Raw genomic sequence first — 25491 nt, 5'->3', positions numbered from 1 at the left:
TGCTAGATCTTTGGCATCTCTGCACCTTTCTGCATCCCCCCTCCCTGTACAGCCTTTTTCTTTGCTAAGGGAAGTCTGTAGACCTGGGTAGTGGATGTTGCCCCACGGTTGCAAGAAAGGAGGTTTCACCTGGAACAAGCCACCTCTGGCATGCAGGCACCCATGGCAGCACTGTAGACAGCAAGCATGGTGCAGCTCTTGCAAGTCTGCAAGGCTGTGCTCCCCAGCCCTGTGTCCCCTCCTGGAATGTGCCAGTGTAGGCTGACCCTGGGGTGCCTGCTGCTGCCTGCCACTGCATAGGGCACCACCTGAATCCGTGTGACTCTGCAGGACCTGTCCTCCTGCAGAGAATGCTGCAGAGGGAGTCATCTTGTCTGGGATGAGGATGTCAGGACTGAGGCATTAACAGTCAGTCTGCTTTGCTGTGGCCAGCTTTGGGGGCTGTGCAGTAATTGTGGGCTGTGGAGTAGAGGGCAGTACTGGGTTATAAAGGTGGTGGGCTGGGTCTTTCTGCTTAGGCTGGTGGTCTCAATAGTGCTGCCCTGCTTAAGTAGTGCCTTCTCCTATCCAGGTGACAGCCACCGATGCTGACAGTGGCCTCTTCGGCTCCCTTTCCTACTCCGTTGGTTCTGGCATCGGCAGTGTGGTCCCCACGCAGTTCAGCATCGACAAGAACACGGGGCAACTGTGTACAGTGCAGCCTCTGGACCGTGATGAGGGCACGTCTGCCTATGATTTCACCATCACTGCTGTTGATGGGGTGAGTGCTGCAGATGCCAATGGGGATGCAATGCTGCTGTCTCAGCACTGTGCAGGGGATACAATTGTCCTCGCCCCTGCTCCTTGCCCCATCTCTGATCTGTTTTTTTTTTTTCCACAGGGTGGCTTGAACTCGATGGTGTATGTGAAGGTTTTCCTGGAGGACATAAACGACAATCGGCCAGTGTTCTACCCGCTAGAGTATGCTGCCAGCATTAGCACACAGAGCATGCCGGGTACAGCTGTGCTGCGTGTTACTGCCCATGACAAGGATGAAGGTCTGCATGGGAAAGTGACCTACCGCATTGTCTTGGGGAACTCACCCCCTCTCTTCTCTCTCAACAAGGACACAGGTGAGAGAGCTCAGGGCCAGCCAGAGGAAGCATCAGCCAGAGCAGTGGGATGTGGAAAGATGTGAAAGTCATTCTGAAGGTTTCAGCTTGGCCAACTCAGCAATGCAGGCTGCCACCAGAATATGTCTGTTCCTCTCCTGGACATTTCTTCCTTGTCCCAGTGTCTTGATCTCCCAGCTGCCCATTCTGAGACTCAATCTCTGACTCCTTGATTCTGCTCCCTGCTCTCTTCCTTATTTGTCCCCTCTTTCTTCCACACTTTCATTGTCATCCCTAACTCTGGTCGCACACTGGAACAGGCTCCCCAGTGAAGCAGTCACTTCACCAAGCCTGTCTGAATTTAAGAAGCGATTGGACTGTGCACTTAGTCACATGGTCTAATATTTTGGGTAGACCTGTGCGGTGCCAGGAGTTGGACTTGGTGATCCTTATGGGTCCCTTCCAACTCGGGATGTTCTATGATTCTATGATTCTATGAACTCACTGCACCTTTCCTCCTGCACACTGCTTGTTTTGTCTCATCAGGCTGTATCCTGCTTAGTTTCTTGTCCCTGCCCAGTTGCCTCCTCTCCCCTGCTCAATTTACTGTCTTCGCTTATAACTCTATGTGCCACGCAGTCCAACCTTTCTCATTGCCTGTCTTGTCTCTTGCCTTCTTTGGCCACCAAAGTCAGAGCAGTTTCTGCTGGGGAGGTGTGTGCATAGGTGTGTGGTGCCAGGAGCCCTCAGTGGGACAGAGTAGTGTCCTGTGCTTTGCAGAGGCATCAGGGTCTGCCCACAGTGGTCCCCAGGTTGCCAAAAGTTGGCTGGGATGAGAACAGGCCTACTGGCCATCCTAATGCAGGGCCACCTCCTTTGTAGGATTCGTCCTGGAAGGTTCTGCAGTTCTACATTTCCTCCAGGAGCCTACTCACAGCCCAGATCCCACCTGCCACTGCTGCACCCTGACCATCGCCCTGTGCCCCACATCAGAAGTCCTGTTCCCTCCTTCCCCTCTCCCAAATCCTGCTCTCTGTCTTGCTTCTCACAGCCTTCATTGCTGCTTAGCTCAGGACTAGACTTGAGGCTGAGAAGGGAGAATTTGGGGAGCCTTTCCCAGCAGGGTTCCTATTCTTTACTCCAGTTCTTCCATGGAACGTTGCCCTGTGACACACATTGTTTGCTACCCTTTTAGGTCTTTCATTTCCTGATCAGTCTGATCTAGCTGGTGGCATCCCTGCCCATGGCACGGGGGTTGGAACTATATGATCTTTAAGGTCCCTTCCAACCCAAGTGCCGTTCTATGATTCTACGATTTCAAGCTTATAGTTTGTCCTGTTGCTCTGGTGCCACGTGATGTAGGGGTGCAGGCTTAGTGCCCTCTGAACATCTTTCTTCCCTAGGTGTCATTTCCCTCTCATGGTCCCTGAGCGGTAAAGCCAACACCCTGGTGCAGCTGGTGATCTCTGCACAAGATGGAGGGGGCCTACAGGCACAGCCAAACGCCCGAGTGAACATCAGCATCGTAGAGGGCACAGTCTCGCCCCCCATCTTTGAGCAAGCCCAGTACTTCTTCACAGTGCCCGAGGACACGTTGCAGGGCACCAACGTGGGGGCTGTCCATGCCCAGAATCCTCCAGGTATGGGCCTGGCCTTTTTATATGCAGTCACTTTTCACTGTTCCTGCATTGCTTTGAAAGTCTGGTATCACACTTCCTCAGAAAGCAACCCCATTCTGGGAGCTCCATGCATGCTCAAAGGCATGCACATCTGAATGTGCACCCCAAGACTGTCACTCTGTTCCAGTACTTGCTCTCACACATGCTTACATGTGTGTACACACACTTGTGCCCATGCACACAAGCATGCAGAGTGCTGCTCTGTATCTCCAGACCAGAGTCTGCCCTAGACAGCAATGTCCAACCCTGATGCTGTCTGTAGCAGGCTGTGGAGGAGGGCCAGGTACACAAATCATTCCTCCTGTCTTCATTTCCCTATCTGCAGGTCATGCCGATGACATCTTTTATTCCATCTCCTCGGGGGATCCTCATGGCTATTTTTCCATTGACTCTGGCTCTGGGCAGCTCCGCACCAGCCTGCCTCTTGATCACGAGTCTCAGGCAGTCCTCATTCTGGATGTCCAGGCCCGAAGTGGTTCACCCCCTGCCTATAGCAACACCCGTGTGAAAATCTCTGTGTCAGATGTGAATGACAATGCACCAGTGTTCCCAGCCACCTCTGACTCCATTCTGCTGCCAGAGGCCACAGAGCCTGGGACTACAGTGTACACTTTGCAGGCTGAGGACCGCGACAGCGGTGCCAATGGTCAGGTGAATTTTGAGCTGGTGTCAGGAGGTGATGGCACCTTCAGTGTTGAGCGCTCATCAGGGGCAGTGCGACTGATCGGAGCACTACAGTATGAAGCCAGCGCAGCATACAGGCTGGCCATTGTGGCCCGAGACAGTGGAGCTCCCCAGCTCAGCTCCACCTTCACACTCCTGGTGCATGTGCAAGCTGAGCATGACAATGGGCCCATCTTTGACACACTCACCTATCGTGTGGAGGTGCGGGAAGGTGTGCCTGTCTCCACTCGCTTCCTGCAGGTGCGGGCCCTGGCACGCGATGCAGAAGCCATGACCCTTACCTACCACTTGCGTGCAGATGGGGATGCTGCCAGCTTTGGCATCATGCCTGAGAGCGGTTGGCTATATGTCAAAAGTGCCCTGGACCGGGAGACACGGGACCTGTATGTGCTCACAGTGCTGGCATCAGCAGGAGGCAGTGCCACAGGGGGGGAAGGCCGGAAAACAGGCACCAGCACTGTACGAATCAGCATCACTGATGAGAACGACAACAGCCCTCGGCTGAGTGAGGAGCGTTACTTCTTCACTGTTCCTGAGAATCAGGCTCCTGGTAGCAGTGTGGGAAGGGTGATGGCAAGTGACCGGGATGCTGGACAGAATAGCCGTCTCACCTACCGTCTGCTCCAGCATGAGCCCAACTTCCTTATCCACACACAGACAGGTGAGAGTCCCCCTGGCTTCTTAGGCTGGGACTGGCTGGGCAAAATACCCAGGGCAGGTCAAAAGTGATGCAGGCCAGGCCAGTATCACAACAAATTAATCATCTTCCTACCCCTGCAGTGCTGGGCTCCCCAGCAACACACCTGAGCACAGGCCCTTCTCTAAAGAGGATTTCTCCCTCACAGGGGAGCTCAGCACCAAGCACAGCCTGGACCGGGAGCAGCAGTCCAGCTACCAACTGTTGGTGATTGTGCAGGATGGGGGAGCACCACCCCGCAGTGCCACAGGAACCATCTATGTCACTGTCCTGGATGAAAATGACAACACTCCTGCTTTCCTTCATGTGGCCAGTGGTCAGGAACTGCCTGTGCAGGTAGGTGCAGCAGGCTGAGGTCCTAGTGGGGCGGCAGCGTGGTAGCCTCTGGGCCTGGGGGCAGGTAGGGGAAGAGCACACAGTGGAGTCTCAGGGTGGGAGAGAAGCAATCACAGGTTGCACCCATGCAGCAGCCAGGGCAGTCTGGCAAATCTGAGGGAGATGTGGTAAGATGGGCATGCCCTTGGGAAATAGAGGCCTCCTTGTACACAGAGTGGGGACTGCAAAGGGCTCTGGTGCCAATAGGACTGAGCAGCAGGCAGAAGCTCTTGGCTCACAGCTGCCTGCAAGGAGGAAAGGTGAAGGGGAACCCCAAACCTGAGCCAGCAGAGCCAGGAGTAAAACGCTCACAAGCATTTATCTTCTGGGTCTCAGGACTTCCAGCATAGCCACTGAGGTTTCTGGGAGGTCAAGAAAGCACTGCCCAGGTTGTTGAGAATCTTTGATGGGCTCCAGCCCAGCTTTCCCTCTCAGTATGGCCTGGTGGCTGTGGTCACCCATGCTCCCAGTGTGGTATGGACTGAGCTATGTCTGTGCTGCTGAAGAAAAGTGGCAAGGACCAGACCTCATCTCCCAGCCCTGCTCTGCTGTGGCCCCTCTGGAGCAGCTTATGTGGCCAGGACACCAGCAGTGATGGAGGGCAAGGTGGGCGATGTAGACCCTGTCCTCAACTCTGTATGGAGTGGGGAGCACCTACAACTGAAAGGATGCATTTGCATGCATCCTTACAGCACTTCAGGCAGCCTGCTCAAAGCCACTTGTGTCCCACTGGGTTTTAAACATCCCGGTGATGGGAGCCTTTCCCGTGTTGCAGGTTCTGCCTGGGCCAGGCTGTGCTAGCTGGCTGCTGCTGCAGCTGGGAGGCCATTGACATGGCCTGGGGTGCCACGGCTCTGGTCAGGCCTGCACTGATGGTTACTGCTTCCCTTCCTGCTCCATCCACAGCTCCCCTTGCCCAGACTTTCTTGTGCCTGTCCAGCTGACACTCTGCGTGCAGAACTGGCAAGGCATGGACTGTATGATGGCATCTCTCAGGGCTTGGTGGAGGCAGGGGAAGGCGAAGTTAGTCTCATGCTCTCTCTGAGCACTGGCCTTTGGGTCACTCCTGCAGGCCAGGGCCAGCTGGCCATTACACTGCTGGGTGTAATAGAACAGGCTCTGCAGAATGGCATTGCTAGCACTCTCTGTCTGCAGTCTGCTGAATGTCCTTGCTCATGTGTGTGGACACCTGCAGCACAAGTGTGCTGCAGTGGATTCTAGCGTCTGGGCCATGAAACAGTGGGAGTGTTCTGCTGGAGCTCAGGTCTCTTCTCTTGCAAAGGTACCACAAAAGCATATGCATCCTTGAGGAGACACAGCAAGGCTGAGATGTATTTGGAGTCCTGAGGGCAGGTAAATGCAATGAGAGGAAGGAAGATGGGAGATGGCATTCATTGTTGCTAACTAGAAAGTGCTAATGTACGTGGCAAAAAGCAATATGAATTTCACTTATATAGTGATGGGCTCTGAAATGGCAACTGAAGTCTAGGGAGAATCTCAGGGTATCACTGTAAATGCTTTTTGAAAATATCAGCTCAGGACTCAGCAGCAGTCAAAAAGGCGACTCAAATGCTGTGTTTTATTAGAAAAGGAACAGAGACTGAGAAAAAAACTCATCTCAAATTCTGTGTACACTCTGTTGTGCCTTCACAGACTCACTGAATCACAGAACGTTAGGGATTGGAAGGGACTTTGAAAGATCATCTAGTCCAATCCCCCTGCCGGAGCAGGAACACCTAAATCATGTCACAGAGGAACATGTCCAGGCGGGTTTTGAATGTTTCCAGAGAAGAAGACTCCACAAGCCCCCTGGGCAGCCTGTTCCAGTGTTTTGTCACCCTCACCGTGAAAAAGTTTTGTCTCATATTTAAGCGGAACCTCCTATGTTCCAGCTTACATCCATTGCCCCTTGTCCTATCATTGGGTGTCACCGAGAAAAGCCTGGCTCCATCCTCCTGACACTCGCCCTTTACATATTTATACATATATATATATATGTATATGTTTACATATACATATTTATACATATCAGCGTTAATAAGGTCACTCCTGTGACCTCTTCTCCAAGCTAAAGAGACCCAGCTCCCCCAGCCTTTCCTCGTAAGGAAGATGCTCCACTCCCTTAATCATCCTTGTGGCTCTGCGCTGGACTCTCTCAAGCAGTTATTATATTCATTCCACTGAGTAAGCAATAGTGCTATAAAAGGCTCAGAAAAGAGTGTTAATGTGATCTCTAGCAGATAATGGCTTCCATGCAGAGAGAAAATACTTGAACATTCTTTGGCATGATAGATACTGCAGGAATATGACAGAGGTGTGCATTGAGTGGCACAGAGGGAGTCATGGGGAAATTAGAGGTTGTACTTTTCACAATACAAGAACTAGGCAGCTTCATAGGAAATGACCGGGCAGCAGGTTTAAAATAAACAAAGGCAGTACTTTTTCATGCAGAACATAATTAAAATGTGAAATCATTGCCAAAAGTTGCATGGGCTCAAAGTTAGATGAATTCATGGAAAGAAAAAAATCCATCAAAGGCTGTTGAACAAAAGTACGATCTGTGGCTCAGGAAGTGACTTAGCCACAGACTGCTGGAAGCTGGGAAGGTTTCACAGGAGAATTATTCCATACGTACCCTACTTCTTGCATCTTCTCTATCCACTGCCAGCCACTGTTTGAGTTGTGCCTCTAGTTGAGACAGTTCTCTCTGGACCAGGTTGGTATTTGCAGCAGCCTTCTTAGAGGGTGGACATCTGACCTGGACAAGCCTGCCTGGTGGTAATTTTACTAAGGTGGAGGTTTTTGCAGAGGCAGGACCACTTCTATTGCTATTTATTTCTCTGTTTGTGCACCTGAAATGACATTTGTAATGGAGCCTGTGTGGATGCTGATTTTTTAACTCACCCACTGAGTCACTGCTTTCCTCAAGTGGGGTTTGATTTCTGGTGGACGGGCAGTGTGACCATGTGCATGAAGTTGGAGCCCCTTGTAGCTCGGTTGCAGGTGATTATGAACAGCATGGGGGCAAGCCCTGTCCCAGCCTGCTACAGAGAAGGGCTTGGAAGGGGCCTCCTAAGCATGGCCCTGCTCAGAGGTGTCCACATAGATAGTCCTTTTCATAAACAGCTGAGCTATATTTAGAAGGTCCTCTGCCTCCATCACTGCTGTAAAATGCTGTTCCAGATTCCTTGATCTGGTAGTTAGAAACCATCTCTTAATTTCCAGCCTAAACTAATTTCTGACCACTTTATACTCATTTGTTCTTGTGCCAATATTGTGTTTTTGCTTAAATAGCTCCTCTCTCTCCTTGGAATTTCCCTCCCCTTTCCTCAGTGTTTACAGAGTGCAGTCACATCACTCTTTGGCCCGGCTAAACAAGTCCAGCTCCTCTGGTTGTTGTCCCCCTCCGCCCCCGCTCCCCCTCTGTGAGCGCCACCAGCGTGGTGCCAGCAGCTTGTGCAACATTAACACTTGCCTCCTCTCAAAAGCTTGCAGACTCTTTCCTTGGACTCTTTCTTGGATTGTGTTTGTCCTGTGTATGCATGCATTGAAGCGGTACCACACAGAGATCAGAGAGCACAGCTGGGTCTGTGAGGGCGATTTATGCTGTAGGATGTGAATTTGGTCTGTGACAGCATCGTACTGGTGAGAAAGGGATCACAGAATCTGTGCCAAGTGGGGTGCCTGCTCTACTGGTGAGGTGTTGATGGGTGCAAATAGCGCTGGAGGAGAGACGGGTCTGCCAGCAGGTGTGGGTTGTTTGCTGAGGGTACCCCTAACGCTGATGGATGGTGAGGGGCAGTAATGGGAATGTGTCTACTTCCATAACTATCCATGGAAGGAGTGAATAATTATCCATTAGGATAGTTATCCACTAAAGGAGCCGGCGCTCTTAGTCATATGGTCTGAATTTTTGGGGGTTAGACCTGCGTGGTGCCAGGAGTTGGAGTCGATGATCCTTATAGGTCCCTTCCAACTCGGGATGTTCCATGATTCTATGATTCTAGGAGTTTCCATGCACTGCTGTTATGTGTGGCCTCTGTCAGGAAGCATAGAGTGTAGTGTTAGCTGAGGATGTGCATAATTCATGCCTTAAAGGTACTGTGATGCACTGGCACAGAATGGTAGTCTTAAGTGCCCGCAGACAGCCAGTCAGTAGTGCTAACTAGAAGCAAAGGAGAGAAGGGAAAAGCCCTAGGAGTCGGGGTGTTTGGGTGCAGGAAGAACTGCCCGATGCATTTCCAGTGATCATGAATTGCCCTGGGCTGGCTGGTGGGAACTGAGGGGACCCTTTCCATTGCCAGGGTGAGTGGCCTCTGCACTAGTCAGAGCTTGAACATTTCCATTTGCCTCCAAAGGGGTCAAGTGGGGGCAGAGGGGATTTTCTTTGCTGCAGAGGCCTTGGGTGTAACATTGGTGAAGTGTCCCTCCATCACCCTGCAGCTCACTGCTGCAGCGTGTGCCAAGGCTGCCAAGCTGCATTAAGCTGGGCGGCACAGGGGGATGGCAGGGCAGGACCTCCGTCTGCCTGCTTGGCTGCAAACTTCCCCATGTTGTGCAGACTCAGGTCTTGGCTGGGGGGCTGTGCCCTGGGCAAGGTGCAGGACGGGTGTAGGAAGACACAGATGCTGTGCTTGGGGTCTGTGGGAATGCTCTGGAGGATGCCCTGTGCCACTCAGCTGCTCTCTGGGCTGTGCTGCAGGTGCTGGAAGAGAAGCCGTCGGGACTTCTCGTTGCCTCCCTCCAGGCCAAGGACCCTGACGAGGGTGAGAATGGGACCATCACCTACTCACTAATAGGTACGAGCTGCTGACCTGGCTACCTGGCACTGTTCTCTCTCGTGCAGCCATGACCCTTGTGGGCAGATGGGTGACCACTGCCCCAGCCCTGTCATGCCACAGTCCTTCCTCCATCCCAGCATGTCCTCTGCCCCTCCCTCCTCTCTGCCTCTCCCTGCAGCATTTCACCTTCTCTCTGCAGGAGCCTGGGCAGAGCGTTTCACACTGCACGCGGCCACTGGAGAGCTGCGGACTGCCACAGTGCTACGCCGGTCTGACCGTGCCGAGTATATCTTCACTGTGACAGCCAGTGACCGGGGCACGGTGCCCCGCAGTACCTCGGCCATCATCCGCATTCAGGTATCCAGCACCCCAGCTCCCTGTACCATCCACTCCTTGCTCATCTCTTGGAGGACACCATTCAGCTACTTGGCAGCCTTCCTCCATACCCTTCTTGCCCTCCACCACCTCCATCCCAGGGCACCCTCTGCCCTTGCTCAACTGTTGCTCCGGCCCCACCATTGTGGTGCAGAATATGGGATGGGAAGAGACTAGCTGCCACTCATTCGTAAATGCTCTCATTCATAAAGTGGTCAGCATCAGCATTGGTAGTAAACATTTGTCTTCTCCAGACTGGGATAGCCATACCAGTCCTACCCATGTTGTTGCAGAGACAACCTTAGAAGTCTCCTGCCCAGAGGCATTAATTCTTCCCAGCATCTACTGAAAACATTTCTCCTGATGTGCAGGAATTTCTTCATGTATGCATAGCTTTGGCACTCACCGTCTGGTGTGTTAGCTCAGATAGCTGAGTCCTTTCTCTGTTGTTAGTAATGAATTTAATTTTACAGCAGAGACTCTGGTTCCCCCACAGTCAATGCACTTTCACAGTACACCATTGCACATCCTGTCCCCATTGTTGCAGTTCCCATGGTCACTCGACTCTCTTCGTTTGATGTTCTGTTCTTTCTCTATGCTGGCAGTGCCCTCTAACTCTGTCAGCAAACCTTTAACGTACACAGCTTTCTTTTATTATTATATTAAATTAGATCTACTGTGTTTCCTTTGTGTTTGAGGATAGAAGTACTGTGTTAGCCTGGCACATCTGCCTTTAGCCATTCCGCAATACGTTTTAAAACTATTTCCTTTTTATGCCATGTCTAACTGTTCTTGTTTTTCAAGTTCTTCCTCGGCCTTCAAAGTACTGAGACCAGGCTGACATGCTTTTTGTCCCTGAAGTGCTTGTTTGCATGCCCATAACGTAGCTATTTGCTTGGCAGTCACTAGTTCTGATACTCCTCTGAGTTGACAGTTTTGGTGGACTTTATTTTTCCCCAGCTCCTTGACAAGACTGCACTGAGTTCTTCAATATGTTTTCCCTTCAGATGACACTATTACTTTTCTCTCACTCCTGTACATCATCCCTGAATTAACTTCACAATCTTTAATAAAAGTAGTAATAGTATTTATTTATCTTCAGGTCACACTAGGTTGTCTTTCTTCTCTGTACCTCTCATCTGAATGAGCATTACCTCTCTTCTTGCCCACTCTTGCTTATGTTTTGCAGAATTGTTTCTGCTGGCATCTGTTTCTATTACAGTGTCTAACCCAATCACAGAATCACAGCATGGCTGAGGTTGGAGGCATCTGGTCCAACCCCACCCTGCTCCAGCAGGGCCACCCAGAGCCACTTGCCAACGACCACATCCAGGTGGCTTTTGAAGATCTCCATGGATGGAGACTCCACCACCTCCCTTGGCAGCCTCTTCCATTGTCTAACCACCCTTTCACTGAAGATTTTTTTCTAAAAAAAAGTCTAGTATTAGTATTAATCTAGTATTTTAATTAATTTAATTAATTTAATTAATCTAGTATTAGTATTAATCTAGTATTAGTATTTAATCTAAACCTCCACTGGTGCAACTTGAGGCCATTTCCTATTTCCTGTTGCTTGTTACTTGGGGGGAAGAGACTGACCCCCCACACTACAACCTCCTTTGAGGTAGTTGTAGAGAGTGATAAGGTTTCCTCTGAGCCTCCTTTTCTCTAGGCTAAATAACCCCAGTTCCCTCAGCCATTCCTCATAAGATTTGTTCTCTAGATCCTTCACCACCTTCATTGCCTTTCTTTGGACATGCTCCAGCACCTTGATGTCTTTCTTGTAGTGAGGGGCCCCAAGCTGAACTCAATGCGGCCTCACCAGAGCTGAATACAGAGGAACAATCACTTCCCTAGTCCTGCTGGCCACATTATTTCTGATACAAGCTAAGATGTCACTGGCCTTCTTGGCCACCTGAGCACACTGCTGGCTCATGTTGAGTCTGCTATCAACCAATACCCCCAGGTCCCTTTCTGACAGGCAGCTTTCCAGCCACTCTTCCCCCAGCCTGTAGCATTGCATGGGGTTTTTGTGACCCATAGGGTAGGACCCAGCACTTAACCTTGTTGAACTTCATACAGTTGTCCTCGACTCATCAATCCAGCCTATCCAGATCCCTCTGTAAAGCTTTCCTACCCATGAACAGATCAACACTCCCGCCCAACTCTGTGTCACCTGCAAACTTATTGAAGGTGCACTTACTTCCCTTGTCCAGATCATTGATAAAGATATTAAAAAGAACTGGCCCTAATACTGAGCCAAGAGGGATGCAACATGTGACCAGCCTCCAACTGGAGGGTAGACAAGGTTCACAGCCTTGTGCTCAGTGCCTCCTCTTTCATCACTGGGTGCCACAGAAAAGAGCCAGGCTCCATCTTCCATACACCCTCTATTCAGATATTTATATACATTGATCTACCTGAGCCTTCTCTGCTCATTCAGCAGCTCTGTCTGTCCTTACCTACTCTAGTTCCCCAGGTGAAGCTTGTCTTTCATCCTGTCAAGCCTGTGCTCATTCTCAGCATGTTTTTCAAGTTGTTACTCATCTGTTAGGCCACAAGACCTGTGACCTTGCCTTCATACACCTGCACTCCTCAGGCCCCATGTCCACTGGCTCCCCCAAGAGCCCCCCTCCCCACCCCACCTCCCCAACATGCAAGATCCTGGTATGCACCCCTGATTGCTGCCTCTCCTCTCAGGTGCTGCCATCCTCCCGTGTGCTGCCCCGGCCCGATGCCACCGTGCTGACACTGCACCCTCTCGAGGGGGTCAAGCCAGGGTCTGTGATCGGCTCAGTGGCACCCCCAGATGCCCCTGCACGAGGACAGCTGACCTACACAGTGGTAGGAGGTGGTGGGGATGGCACCTTTGTTGTTGACAGTGTGACAGGGGAGATCTACGCTGCCCAGGAGCTGGATTATGAAGCCGGGGCACGGCACATGCTTCAGGTGAGTGCTGAGGACACTCAGCATGGCTATCCTTCCAGCCGACTGGTGCTGGTACAGATCCATGTGCAGGACTGCAATGACCAGGCACCCACCTTCCCTGAAGACCCCATCACCATTGTGGTGCCCGAGAACGTGCAGGCTGGTTCGTCCATCTTCACCTTCCAGGCGCTGGATGGGGATGGCGTAGGCCCCAACAGCCAGGTGCGCTATGCCCTGCTGCGCCAGGAGCCCCCTGGGGCCCCCTTCCAGCTTGACAGCCGATCAGGACTGCTGACCCTTCGCCAGGGCCTTGACCGGGAGGCTGCTGCCTCCTTTCTCTTGGTGGTGGAGGCCACAGACCAGGCACGCAATGTCAGCCAGCGCCGCTCGGCAGCTGTGACGGCCCGTGTGTTTGTGACTGACGAGAATGACAATGCACCCGTGTTTCTGTCACCTGCTGCTGTCAGCGTCATGGAGGATCAGCCAACTGGGTTCGTGGCTCTGCACGTGGTGGCCCAGGACAACGATTTGGGAGAGAATGGGCGAGTGAGCTACTCGTTACGAGCAGGCAACAGTGATGGCCGCTTCCACCTTAACCCCAGCACTGGTGAGGGCCTGGGAGGATGCAGGGTGGGCAGCAGCAACAGTGGGAACGTGGGGTCTGAGGAGGGTGCAGGCACATGTGGGGATGTAGCATGGTGCACAGAAGGAGAGTGTGGGCTGGGGAGTACAGATCACCTGGAGGTAAGAAGGACTTAAGGGGTGTGGACAGCCCCAGGCATAGCACCTGGCTGGTGTGACCTTGCTGTCTCTCAAGCTCACCCCAATGCCTGCAGCCTTGTGGCAGCTCTGTCCTGGGAGCGGTTGGCCCTGATGGCATGCGGTCCCAGATCATCCCTCTCCCCCTGTCTGCAGGTGCGCTCTCTGTTGTGCGGGCGCTGAACCGGGAGGAGGTGGTGCAGCACAACCTGACTGTGGTAGCCACAGACCATGGCTTCCCACGCCGCTCGGCCACACAGCTACTCTCTGTGCTGGTGCTGGATGTCAACGATGAGGCTCCCAGTTTTGAGAAGCCTGAGTATGAAGCGCACATCATGGAGAACCTGCCAGCTGGCAGCCCTGTACTGCAGGTGCTGGCCACAGACCGGGACCTGGGTGAGGATGCAGGGCAAGGGTGAGCTGCCCAGTTTGGTCAGGAGCCCTTCTGGGGATGCAACTTGCAGGACGAGGTGCATTCTGCTCCCTCCCATCTGGTTTGGAGAGCCTGGGTGACCATGGAGGGAGGAACCATCACCTGGCCTGGTAAAGAGGGATGGGATGGACCCTGGGAAAAGCTGAGAATGAGAACAGAGATTGATTCCCTTTGCTTCCCAAGTCAATGGGCTTTGTTTCTTGGAGGTTCCTTGTCCCATTTTCCCTTCCACAAGCTGGACTGGGCTGGGACCTCCCTCCACTACACATCTCTACCCACACCTTTACTTGGCAGGCAGCAAGAACATCCTCCTCCATAGTCTGTCTGCCCCCTGGATGGGAAGGCTGAGGGGAAGGAGGTGCAGGGCTGGGAGCCAAGTGAGAGGTTCTTGGCATTGCTGCTGGGCTGCCCTCAAATGTACTCCTCCCTGCAGGTGCCAATGGGCAGGTGACCTATGGGGGTCTCTCTGGGGGACCATTCTCCATCCACCCACAGACGGGGCTTATTGTCACCACACATGCCCTGGACCGGGAGGAGCAGGAGCAGCATGTGCTGATGGGTATGGCTGTGCTAGTGCATGAAAGGGAGCAGCAGACATGGCAGGGTGGGTTATAGGTAGCACAGAGGAGACAGATGGGTGCTCCTCACTGCTGGGAAAGGGTGGTGTTGCGAGGCGGGAAGGCCATGGGAAGTGATGAGGGATTGCAGAGCATGCAAGGTTGTTGGGTGGTTTGAACATGTAGGAGTGCCAGTGATCCCATGCATGTCTCCCCTGTGATTGTCTGTGACTTGCATGTGACAGCCTTGGTAGTAGCTCCCAGTTAGCAGGGTACTCTGCAGCACTCTTGCTGTGTTCCTGCAGTCTATGCACGGGATGGTGGCCTGCCCCCCAACCTCTCCAAGGCAACTGTGCGGATAACAGTAGGGGATGAGAATGACCACACACCACACCTAGAGAGTGAATCCTGTTCTGTGGAGGTCCCTGAGAACCAAAGCTGTGTCGCACTCTACACCCTGCGGGCCACCGATCCTGATGGAGGCGAGAATGGGCGCTTGGAGTACCACGTGGCAGGTGAGGAGCATAGGGACAAAGAGAGCTCTGTAGTTTCATTCTTGGTGGTGGGTAGCAGCTGTTCACCCAGGCTTGCTAGGAGCTCTTGGAAGCATCGTCTGTGGCAATTCCCGTTCCACATCAGCTCTCTCCTGCTCCAGACCGTGTGTTGCTGCTCCTTCCTCTCATCCCTCTAGTTTCACTGCCCCCAGTAAAGAGCACCTCAGAATGTGCACAGGCCACATTGCCTCATTCCCCAGGCTCTCTCTGGTTCCTCAGGCTCAAATTAGTTCCACACCTCTCTTGCCTGCTCTGGCCTGTTGAATTTACAGATAGTTAAGTAAAATGTCTTTGTTGTTACACCAGGCATTATCTGTGGCAACAGCACTGCTCTGTGAGCTGGTGGATCCAGTTCTTACACGTACACACACAGATCTGGACCAGGGAGTTTCAGTCCCACTTAAATCCCACCAGGGACTTACAAAGAACAGCTCACTCTACCCTCTCTGGCAGGCCACACTGGGATGGACTTCATACTGTCCCTCCAGGCAGCATAGGTCAGGTCCCTCCTTGTGCCAACCTCAAGTTACAATAATGCTGTCTTGCTGTCCCCTCTCTTCTTTTCCAGATGGAGACCCTGGGCAGGATTTCATCCTAGACCCTGTCTCTGGTGTCCTCTCCACTGCACGTGCTCTTGACAGGGAGCAAGTTGCTTTCTACACCCTCACAGTGGTGGTGCAAGACCATGGCACCCCTCCGCGCAGTGCCACCATGTCAGTGAACGTGCGGGTGTTGGACCTAAATGACAATGCACCTGTTTTTGCTCAGGCCAGCTATGTGGTGGAGGTGCCAGAGGACTTGCCTGTTGGTGCCCTGGTTCTGCAGCTGGAAGCTGAGGACCCTGATGAGGGCACCAACGGGCAGGTTACCTACTACCTGGGCAATGAGTCACTGGGCATGTTCCAAGTAGAACCACAGAGTGGGCGCATCAGAAGTGCCCAGCCACTGGACCGGGAGCGCCACACCAGTTACAGCTTCCTTGCGAAGGCTGTGGACTCAGCACCATGGGAACCCAAGAGTGCAGCTGTGCGGGTCATGGTCACGGTGCGGGATGTCAATGACCATGCTCCTGCCTTCCTGCACAGCCCGCTGACTGTCAACTTGTCTCGCCACACATCACTCAAGCAGGTTGTGGCCACCATGAGGGCAGAGGACAGGGATGCAGGTGCCAACGCCTCCATCCTGTATCGCCTTGCCACCCCCAACTCTGCATTCGCAATCAACTCCTACACAGGGGATATCCAGCTGCTGCAGCCCCTGGGCTCACTCAGCCAGCGCCAGCGGACTCTTTTCATCCTGGCCACAGATTTGGGGCAACCTGCACTTTCCTCTACTGGTGTGGTGGTGATCCATTTGCAGGAAGAGCCCTACCGGGGGCTGCGCTTTCCCCGGAGCACCAGTGAAGTGGCCCTGCCAGAAAATGCTGCCCCAGGTATCAGCTGAGCAGAGTGCCCAGCACAGGCTGGGACGAAATGGGAGAGGATGGGGAGGAAGGGGGATGTTTAGACTGGGAAGAACTGCAGAGTTTTTGGAAGTCATCATGCTTTGTGTAGATCCAGGGGATAGCAGGGCCTGACTGGTGCCCAGGGCACTGAGGGTGGTAATCCTGTGGGTCACAGGTGCACAGATGCTCCTGGAAGGTCTGCAGGGTTCAGTGAGACCATAGAAGGGCCGCAGACAGGCCCCAGAAGTCCTGACTCTCAGCTCAGAGTTTACCATTAGATCTCACCTCCTTTGGCAGCAGTATCCTCAGGCGGGGCCATGTTCCTGTGGTACAGCATGTGCTGCCCACCAACCACCCTGACCTCTGGCACCTGCCCTGAGACTCTGCTGCCCCTTCAACATTGTTCCCTCCCTTACAGGTACTGCTGTCGCTAGCATCCAAGCTGTGCACACAGGGGGCTCTTCTGGGCGCATCACATACAGCATCATCAGTGGCAACGAAAAGAATGCTTTCCTTATCCAGCCCAATTCAGGTACAGCAGCAGGACTACTTGGGGAAGCAGCAAGGGAAGGTCACTTGTGCTCTGTCAGTGCCTGCTCAGCTATCACAAATCTCAGAGCCCTCCAAAGGCACAGGAACAGTCTACACCTCTACCAGTAAATTTAATGGTATTAGGATTTGGACATAGACACTATCCCATCATTGTCCAGAGGTTGCTAACACAGCTCTTAGCATAATTTTGGTCCCTGCTAACTGGATCTTTCCCCAAAAAATTCGCAGGCCCAGTTCAAAAGTTAGCAGAGGCCAGGGCCATTGCTAAGAGGCAACCTGGGTGCAGCCCCGGCCTTAGATGGCAAGATCAGCTAAATGAGACATCCTGTGTTGGGGCCTTAGAGGTGTGCATGCAGCTGCCGTGACTACAACGCTGCTGGGGATTGATGGCTGTCTCTGTATGGTCCCAAAGGTGACAACAAATGGGGAACCACTCAGTCTCCCATGGGCATTTCTAAGGTGCATTTCTAAGAGCCGTCCCTCTGCACCACTATTCCCTGAGCAGTGAGTGGGTGCTGAATATAGTAGAGGTGCTAGTGGCTGGCTGGTAGCCCAGGCAGAGCAGTGAGGCAGATTGCAGGATGCTGCCCAGTGATGCTGGGCAAGCATTGTTTGCACCATGAGCTTCAAAGGACAGCATTTGAAAGGCTGCGTATCCCTTGACATCGCGGAAGTCCTGGCTGAGGGTAGGGTGAGGGGTGCCTTGCTGTGACATTGGTGCTTGCTCTGTAGTTTAGAAGAGGCTGGGGTATGAAAAAGTCCCCAGAGCCTAGAGGTCAACTTGGAACTTCTTGAGAAAATGCCATTCTCTTGTGGTCTGATGGATGGTTGGGGTTGGAAAAGGGTTCTTGGCTGTCAAAGGTCTTTCTGGCCACAGTGCTTGTGCCCTCTGCAGCCTCTGGCCACTGTGCAGGCCCTTGTGAGCCATCCATGGTATGGCACGGCATGCAAAACATTAGCACCATGATTAATGACTGGCCACTGCAAGCCACAGTGACTGTGGCAGCCCACTGTCATCACTGTACCTTCAGCTGCCATAGAGTATCCTCAGCACCCTGGTGTCACTGCAAGCCACTCACCACCCTGTGCTTCTGCTGTGAGCAAGCCACAGCATGGACACAGGGATCACTGGGAAGAGGCCAGACCAGGACACAGCATGTCAGGAAGGGTGTCCCAGCCCAGAGGAACCTGAGCTGCAGCTACCGGCTTCCTGCTACAGCTTTGCAGCATGGCAGCTGCCCCAGGAGGCCTGACCTGCAGGGCTTCTTGCACCCTGGCTGCCCGGAGGGCCGGATGCCACCTTGCAGTGAAGCAATGTGCACAGTTTGACTGCTACTCCTCCATAACTTGGTGCATGCCAGCATCTGAACTCACCCCAATTCTAAACTGAGCTCAGGGACTGATACTCAGCAGTTCCTGAAACCCCGAGTCAAAGGGCAGATGCAAGAGATTCCCAGTCAAGCTCACAGAGGTCTTTGTGGAGAGTGCCTGTGCTCAGGGCTGGTCCTCTGTGTGCTCTCGGTCCCAGGGATTTCCACCTGTGCAGGAGCAGTTTTAACACAGTGCCATAGGAGTCTGCCTGTCTGAAGCTGGCGTTCAGAAGTGAGCATTTGGTATCAGTGGCGCTGCTATGTCTGTGAAACGCAGGAGGGGCTGACAAGGGTGGCACCTTGGCTAATTCCTTCTAGTCCCTGTGCCAGCAGTCAGTCTACCAGGTGTCTTAGCCAATGCCTACAGGGCTGCCATTATAGTCAGGAGATGAAAGCAACCCCCAATGTCCAGGCTGCTCACAGAGCCATTCCTTGTCTCCTCCATATGGTTCACGGGCAGGCTGTCCGAGAACAGTAGCTGCCTGGATCAGCCCCTGAGCAGATCCGGTACAGTACCACCACCACTGCAGCAGCTCAGGTCTGAAACCCCATGCAGACAATGCAACCGGGACAGACCTCACACAGCCCCTCTCCTTCCCTTTGCTTTTCCACCCAGCTCTGCAGCGAGACCCTCTCTACTGCACAGGGATCTTGTTCCCCAGTGCAGGAGGCTGAGACCTAGTGGAATCAGTCACGCAGTGATACCCCTCTTCCTGATGTCCTGGGCAGTATGAGCAAGGCACTGCTACACTGTGCATGGCTGTGGCACTGGTCTGCACAGCGAGATGTGATGGTGTGCTGCAGGAAGGCCTGGTAAGGGTAACAGAATGGCACCCCACATGCACCTCTGTGATACCAGTCCTTTCACATCCCTTCTTGTCTGTGTTTGGGCCATGTCTGCCAGTAGTGCCCTGAACACCCTGGACACATCCTGGTTGCACCTCAGTTGCTGTGGCAGTATCACTTCATCTCAGTGAGGAAACATTTCCCTCCAGCAAAGTGCCCAGAATACGTTTTTTTTTTCCCCTTAAAACATGGTCCTTCTCAAGTACCATGCATCCATCTGTGAGACACTTCCCTGCTTTCTCCCCACACAAGGGGCCGTATGCTATGACTAGATGTGCTGGGTGCTGCACAGCACGGCTCCCAGCCCTGCACCAGTTGCCTAGGCCCCTGACCTTCAGCTCTGCTGTAACAAGCCAGTGCATAGGCACCAGTCCTTCACTGTCCTCAGCCATCCCAGGCTTATCTCCTCTCCAGGGAAAACCAGAGTTTTGTCCACAGGCCCTGTGTGAGAGCTTAGTGCTGGAGAGGGACTCTTGCTCACTGGATTACACACCAAAGTGCTTGACCAGAGCAGGGAAGGCCAGAAGCATCCTGAGCCGCACGCAACAGTGCCTTGGGCTCTACTATTCCTGTCCAGGGCAAGAACAACCCCTCAGATGGAGAACTGCTGCTGCTGGCTACTTTCCTTGCATTCGCCCTGGGTCAAGCCAGCCCTGGAGGCAGGGCCTGCCCTGCAGCCAAACAGTACCAGAGGGCCCGGGGCTACCCAGCTGGCTCCCAGCCCTTGGATTGCAGGTGGTGAGCATACAGCTGCTCTCCAAACCAGGCTGCCATTCTGATCACTATAACCAGTGTCTTCTATTCCTGGATGTATGGCCTGTGTGCATTGGAACTCATGCAAAGCTGTTAGCAGAGCCCTTAGAAGCCAAGCTTGTCCAAGGCAACATAGCTGTTCTGCATGGCTGATATTGCATCCCTGTCGCCCAACTAGTTCACCCAGTGGTTGCCTGTAGAGGCTGAAACGAGCTGCAAAGAGAGCGTGGCTCTCTCAGTGTGTAAACACATGTCTGGATGTCCAGGCCCAAAGAGTCATTATGAATGGAATTAGATCCAGTTGGAGTCTAGTCATAAGTGGTGTTCCCTAGGGCTCAGTACTCGGGCCGGTTTTGTTTAATATCAATGATACTGATGAGGGGATTGAGTTCACCCTCAGTAAGTTTGCAGATGACAGCAAGTAGGGTGGGAGTGTTGATCTGCTTGAGGGTAGAAAGGCTGTGCAGAGGGATCGGGCAAGCTAGGCCGTGTCCAGTTGTATGAGATTCAACAAGGTTAAATGCCATGTGCTACACTTGGGTCACAGCAAACCCATGCAGTGGTATAGGCTTGGGGAAAATTGACGGAAAAGCTGCCCAGCAGAAAAGGACCTGGAGATGCTGCTCGACAACTGGCTGAATATGAGCCCACAGTGTGCCCAGGTAGACAAGAATGCCAAGGACATCCAGGCCTGCATCATAATGCAGCCAGCAGGACTAGGGAAATGATTGTCCATCTGTACTCGGCACTGGTGAGGCTGCACTTCAAATATCATGTTCAGGTTGGGACCCCTCACTGCACTAAGGACATTGAGTTGCTCAAGCGTGTGCGGAGAAGAGCAACAAAGCTGGTGAAGACTAGAAAACAAGACATATGAGGAGCAGCTGAGGTAACTGGGGCTGTTTAGTCTGCAGAAATGAGGTTGCAGCAAGAAGGGTGTTGGTTTCTTTTCTCAGGTCACAAGAGATAGGATGCGAGGCAATGACCTCAAGTTGTGCCAGGGGACATTTAGATTGGATATTGGGAAGAATTTCTTCACAGGAAACATGGAACAGGTGCCAGGGCACACTGATGTTCATGTTGAGCCTGCTGTTGACCAGCACCCCCAGAGCCCTTTCTGCTGAGCTGCTCTGTGTCCACTCATCTCCCATTCTATTCCTGTGTCCAGCATTACTCTGTCCCAGGTGCAGAACCCAGCATTTTCCTTTGTTGAACTTCATGCTGTTGCTGATCACCCAATACTCCAACCTATCTTAGATCTATTTTAGTAGACCTTTGAGGGTGCCTACTACCTTCTTAGGTGGGACAGCAATACTCTGTCATTGCCAGATCCGTGTGTACAGTGGCTCAGGATGGTAAGACTGGGAGTCTGTCCTCAGGCTCCTAGCAGACGAACTGCTGGCAGGTCCTTCAGTGCCTTTTTATGGATTCAGCCTAGACAAATAGCTGTAGTTAGCTCCACATTATGGGGCTTGACACGGGGCAGTTCTTTTCTAAACTGGCAATACCAGATGGTGTCTCCAGTGGGTGGACTATTGCATGCTTTAATGTAAGTGGAAGCTGTCTGTCCTGAGTAGTGTTCAGGATTTATCACCAGAGCAGCTCACCAGAGCTGATGAGAAGGCTTTCAGTTTGGAGAGGGCTCAGAGGAGCTCAGTATGCTATTTCTCTCTATTTGAGAACGGATGGATGGGCAGAGGGATGGGTTGAGTGTAAGGGAACAAAAGAGAAGATGGGGGCTGGGTGTGCTGGTGCATCACTCACCCCCTCTCCCCCTGACCCTGCTGTTTCCCCAGGTGCCATCTCAGTTCAGGACTCCAGCAGCCTGGATTTCGAGGCCAGCCCCCGGCTGCGCCTTGTGGTCCAGGCAGAGACAGCAGCTTCCTTCAGCTTTATGGCCATAAACCTTAACCTGCAAGATGTGAACGACAATTTGCCACGCTTCCAGCTGCAGAACTATGTGGCATTCATCTGGGAATCACAGGGCTATGACTCCCCAGTCATCCAGGTAGCACTGGGGGCACAAACAGGGACATCCGGGCCCCTGGCTGCCCCTGCCAGGGTGAGGAGGTGGGGGGCTGTGCCATGGGCCTGGGGCTGGCACCTATAAATCCATAGGTCTGGCCTTGGAGGGCTGTGGTTTGTAGGACTCCACAACTGCACTGCTGAATCTCTCTTGTGGCTTTGCAGGTCCTGGCAGATGATCTGGATCAGGGAGTGAATGGGCAGGTGACTTATGCCATTAACCAGTCCCTACCAATGACAGGCTTGTACCACATCGATCCTCAGACCGGCACTATCACTACTGCTGCCATCCTGGACAGGGAGATCTGGTCACAGACCCGGTGAGTAGGGCCGGACCAACTTGTACCGTAGGTATGAGAGGGGCATAGGAGCAGCATCCCCAAGGCTGCAGAGGATAGTCTGTTACTTGGTGCCACCCAAAGCCATTGCCAAACAACAGCAGAAACTCGGCCTTAGTAGTAGCATGGGTAGCAAATGGCACTGAGGGCATGGCAGATAGTCTTGAGATGAGCCTGCGCTCTGTTCAGCCTGGATTTCACAAATCTGAAAAGACTGTGAAGGGGGCAGTGGACTCTTCAGTAGCTGCATCCATTCTCTTTCCTGCCTGCTCAATCCAGACCATATCTGTTCAGTCCCTTCCCACTCCCACACATTGCACCCTCCTGCCCTGCCACATGCCCTCCGGAAGCTATGCATCAGCCTCAGCCCTCTTGCAAGTCCCTCTGCATTCACCCCAAGTCCTCGGTCCCTCACCGCATGTGCACATTCTTGACATCCTCCAGTGAGCCTAACCACAAGTATGTAAGATGATGACAAACACTACAAACCATGAATTTAAGTCCTCCCCTACCTTTTTATACATGCATGGTTCAGATACAAGGAAGAACTTCATCCACCTCACCAAGGCTATGTTCCCGCTGTCATGTGCATGCTTCAAATCTCTCTTCACTCTTCCAAGGCATGTGGAGGCCTAGGGGATTTGTTCCGTTCACATACACATCACTGCTCCACACAAACAGAGGCTGCGTGTATTCCCCAGCTCCCAAATATGCTCCAAATGCTGTCACCTGTCTCCTTGCATGCCTCAACACATTCTGCCCACATCTTTTCTCACCAACATTCCAGACTCCTCTTGCACAGTCTCCTCTTGTGCCTCTTGCACAGACTGAAAATGCTATGGATGCATCCACTGTAACCCCCTTGCAAAAGCCCCCAACCATGCATGTGCACATGCCAGGGCTGTGCATGCTCCAGACTCTTGTGCCCACATTTCCTGCCTGCTCATATGTTCCAGGTGCTGGACACAAACCCACTGCACTCCAAACACACGCCCCAAACGTACATCCATCTGCTGCCCCATATTCCTTATGGGCCCATATCCACTGACCCACATGTACTCCAGATGCTCTGCACATATCCATTGCCCCATATACTCCAGATGCTGTACATAGTTCTACTACCATGTGTACACACTCCAACCCTGCAGACATGTGCAGTGCCCCCTTGCCCCATGTTCCAGATGCTGTGCATGCATGTATTGGCCCTCACACACATGGCCGCATCTGTGAACCTTGTGCCGTGCCCTTGTGCTTTCCCACAGTTTGGTGGTAACAGCAATGGACAGAGGGACACCTCCTCTTGTGGGCTCTGCCACGCTGACCGTTGTGGTGATGGACATCAATGACAATAGCCCCACCATCCCGTTTCCTTGGGAGGTGCGGGTCCCAGAAAGTAAGTGCAGATCAGCCCCACAGGTTAGCGCGTCACCAGTGGCAGGAGCTGAGGCATGATGAACACCTGTGGGTGGGAGAGAAGCCCCCAGAGAGGCTTGCTCATTCCCTTGATGAGGGATGGCATGTGCTGACCCACTGACTGAGCTCCCCCAAGCCCTTTGGCACTGCCCTGTTTGTGATGGCCTGGGGCTGGGGGTTGTATGGCTGGCTGTGATGCAGCAGCTGTGTCCTGAGGGAACCAGCTGAACTCCCAACTCCTCCTTGGTCTCTGCCCACTTCATGGGGGTTCTGGCTGCACACGAGTGCCCTGCTGGCTCTCTGCTCTTGGTATGCCTGCCCAGTCCTCCTGCCTGGCTCCCAAGACCTGTTCCTTGACCACTAGGACCTCTCCCTTATCCCCGTTGCGCAGGCTGGTTCCCCCATGTGAGCTGGGTCCTCTCTGAGGAGATGGGGCTGCTTGCTCATGCCTTGCCTCTCCCCAGACACACTGCTAGGCACCCAGATAGCACAGCTGACAGGGAACGATGTGGACTCGGGCCCCACACTCTCCTACACCCTCGTGCTGGATGGTGATGCTGTGGGCACATTCGGTGTGCTGCGGTATGGGGGACGCATTGCCCTTACGGGGCCACTGGACTACGAGCAACGCAGCCACTACACCCTTACCCTGCGTGCCTCTGACACCCGCCATGAGACCGAGGCCAACCTCACCGTTGTCGTGGAGGATGTGAATGACAACGCACCGTCTTTCAGCCAGGGCTTCTACCAGGTACTGTACACGCACACTCCTGAACATGCACGTGCTGGCTCCCCTGCATAAGCCCCTGTGCTGCTCCTGCACACTGCCTGGCTCACCTGACCTTATGAGGCACAGAGATCCCCTCAAGGATGGGTCTGAGCCCATCCTAGCCCCTCTCCTCCTGAGCCTCTAGCCACATCCTGACACCCCTCCTGCTGTCACTGCAGTGTGAACAGGAGGCTGAAACCAGGCACGCAGCACTGGGATCAGCAGCTGCAGGCCTGCCCAGCTGCATGCAGATGGTACGTGCCAGAATAAGCAGGACCAGCAGGAAGGCCAAAATTGGTGGGAGATGGGTCACAAGCTGACACGTGTTTCTGGTGAGACCTGGACGGAGGCCCCATAGGGAGGTCAATGGACAAAAGCTGACCAGTACCATGTGATGTATCTCTGGAGCAGAGATGCAAGAAGTTGGGAAGACACAGAAATGCTTGAAGGTTGGGAGAGCACAGACCAGTGGAAGACTGCCTGTTTGTATATGCTGTTTGGCACAAGAGGATGAGAGGTGTTTTGAGTTGTGTAAAATACCTTTTGTAGAAAAAAAAAATCAGCTAGTAAGTTCTTCAGCATAGCAGAGGAGGGTAGAGAAAAGGATCGATAACTGGATGCTGAAGTTTTTCAGAAGTCACACTTACAAGGCTAGGTGTTGTGCATGTGGGACAGGTGACCTGAAGTGTGCCAAACATGGCCCTGGTACAGAGGTGGGAAGGCCCTGGTCAGCAAGGAACTGAGCTACTTTGGCCATGGCTGCCCTAGCCAGCCCAGACCTTCTCCCAGCTCTGTTGGCCAGATCTAGTCAAGCAGGAACAGATGCCCACAGAGGGACACAATTTTGACTGGGGCTTTCTTCTTTTCCAGGTGACATTGCCAGAGCACACACCTGCAGGCAGCATCCTTCTCACTGTGAGTGCCACTGACCCAGACTCTGGCAGCAACGGGGATGTCACCTTCCACCTGGCTGTGCCCAGCCCTGACATCGCCATCGACCCCAGCAATGGTGCGTGGGGCTAGCTGCTACAGAGGGTTCATGCTGTGGATTGATCCAACAGTGCATGC

General features: G+C 53.1%; 1 protein-coding gene across 3 annotated transcripts in view; it reads left to right on the top strand.

Moving 5' to 3' along the window:
• Nucleotides 1-25491, top strand: part of DCHS1 (dachsous cadherin-related 1) — an 86267-nt gene that overhangs the window by 55496 nt on the left and 5280 nt on the right. For all 3 annotated transcript variants that reach the window (XM_066990172.1, XM_066990173.1, XM_066990171.1), the window contains 18 exons: nt 572-760; nt 881-1112; nt 2495-2731; nt 3096-4115; nt 4300-4487; nt 9229-9325; nt 9507-9664; nt 12383-13217; nt 13526-13765; nt 14236-14361; nt 14665-14874; nt 15482-16345; nt 16776-16889; nt 21675-21886; nt 22069-22223; nt 23504-23634; nt 24119-24405; nt 25294-25432. In XM_066990172.1, coding sequence (XP_066846273.1) covers nt 572-760; nt 881-1112; nt 2495-2731; nt 3096-4115; nt 4300-4487; nt 9229-9325; nt 9507-9664; nt 12383-13217; nt 13526-13765; nt 14236-14361; nt 14665-14874; nt 15482-16345; nt 16776-16889; nt 21675-21886; nt 22069-22223; nt 23504-23634; nt 24119-24405; nt 25294-25432 — 5434 coding nt within the window. The remainder of the gene's footprint in view (nt 1-571; nt 761-880; nt 1113-2494; nt 2732-3095; nt 4116-4299; nt 4488-9228; nt 9326-9506; nt 9665-12382; nt 13218-13525; nt 13766-14235; nt 14362-14664; nt 14875-15481; nt 16346-16775; nt 16890-21674; nt 21887-22068; nt 22224-23503; nt 23635-24118; nt 24406-25293; nt 25433-25491) is intronic.

This window comes from Anser cygnoides, chromosome 1, assembly GCF_040182565.1.
Source record: "Anser cygnoides isolate HZ-2024a breed goose chromosome 1, Taihu_goose_T2T_genome, whole genome shotgun sequence".
NCBI classification, from domain to species: domain Eukaryota; kingdom Metazoa; phylum Chordata; class Aves; order Anseriformes; family Anatidae; genus Anser; species Anser cygnoides.
Note: the sequence above shows the minus strand (reverse complement) of the source record. Positions and strands in the feature narration are given on the sequence as shown.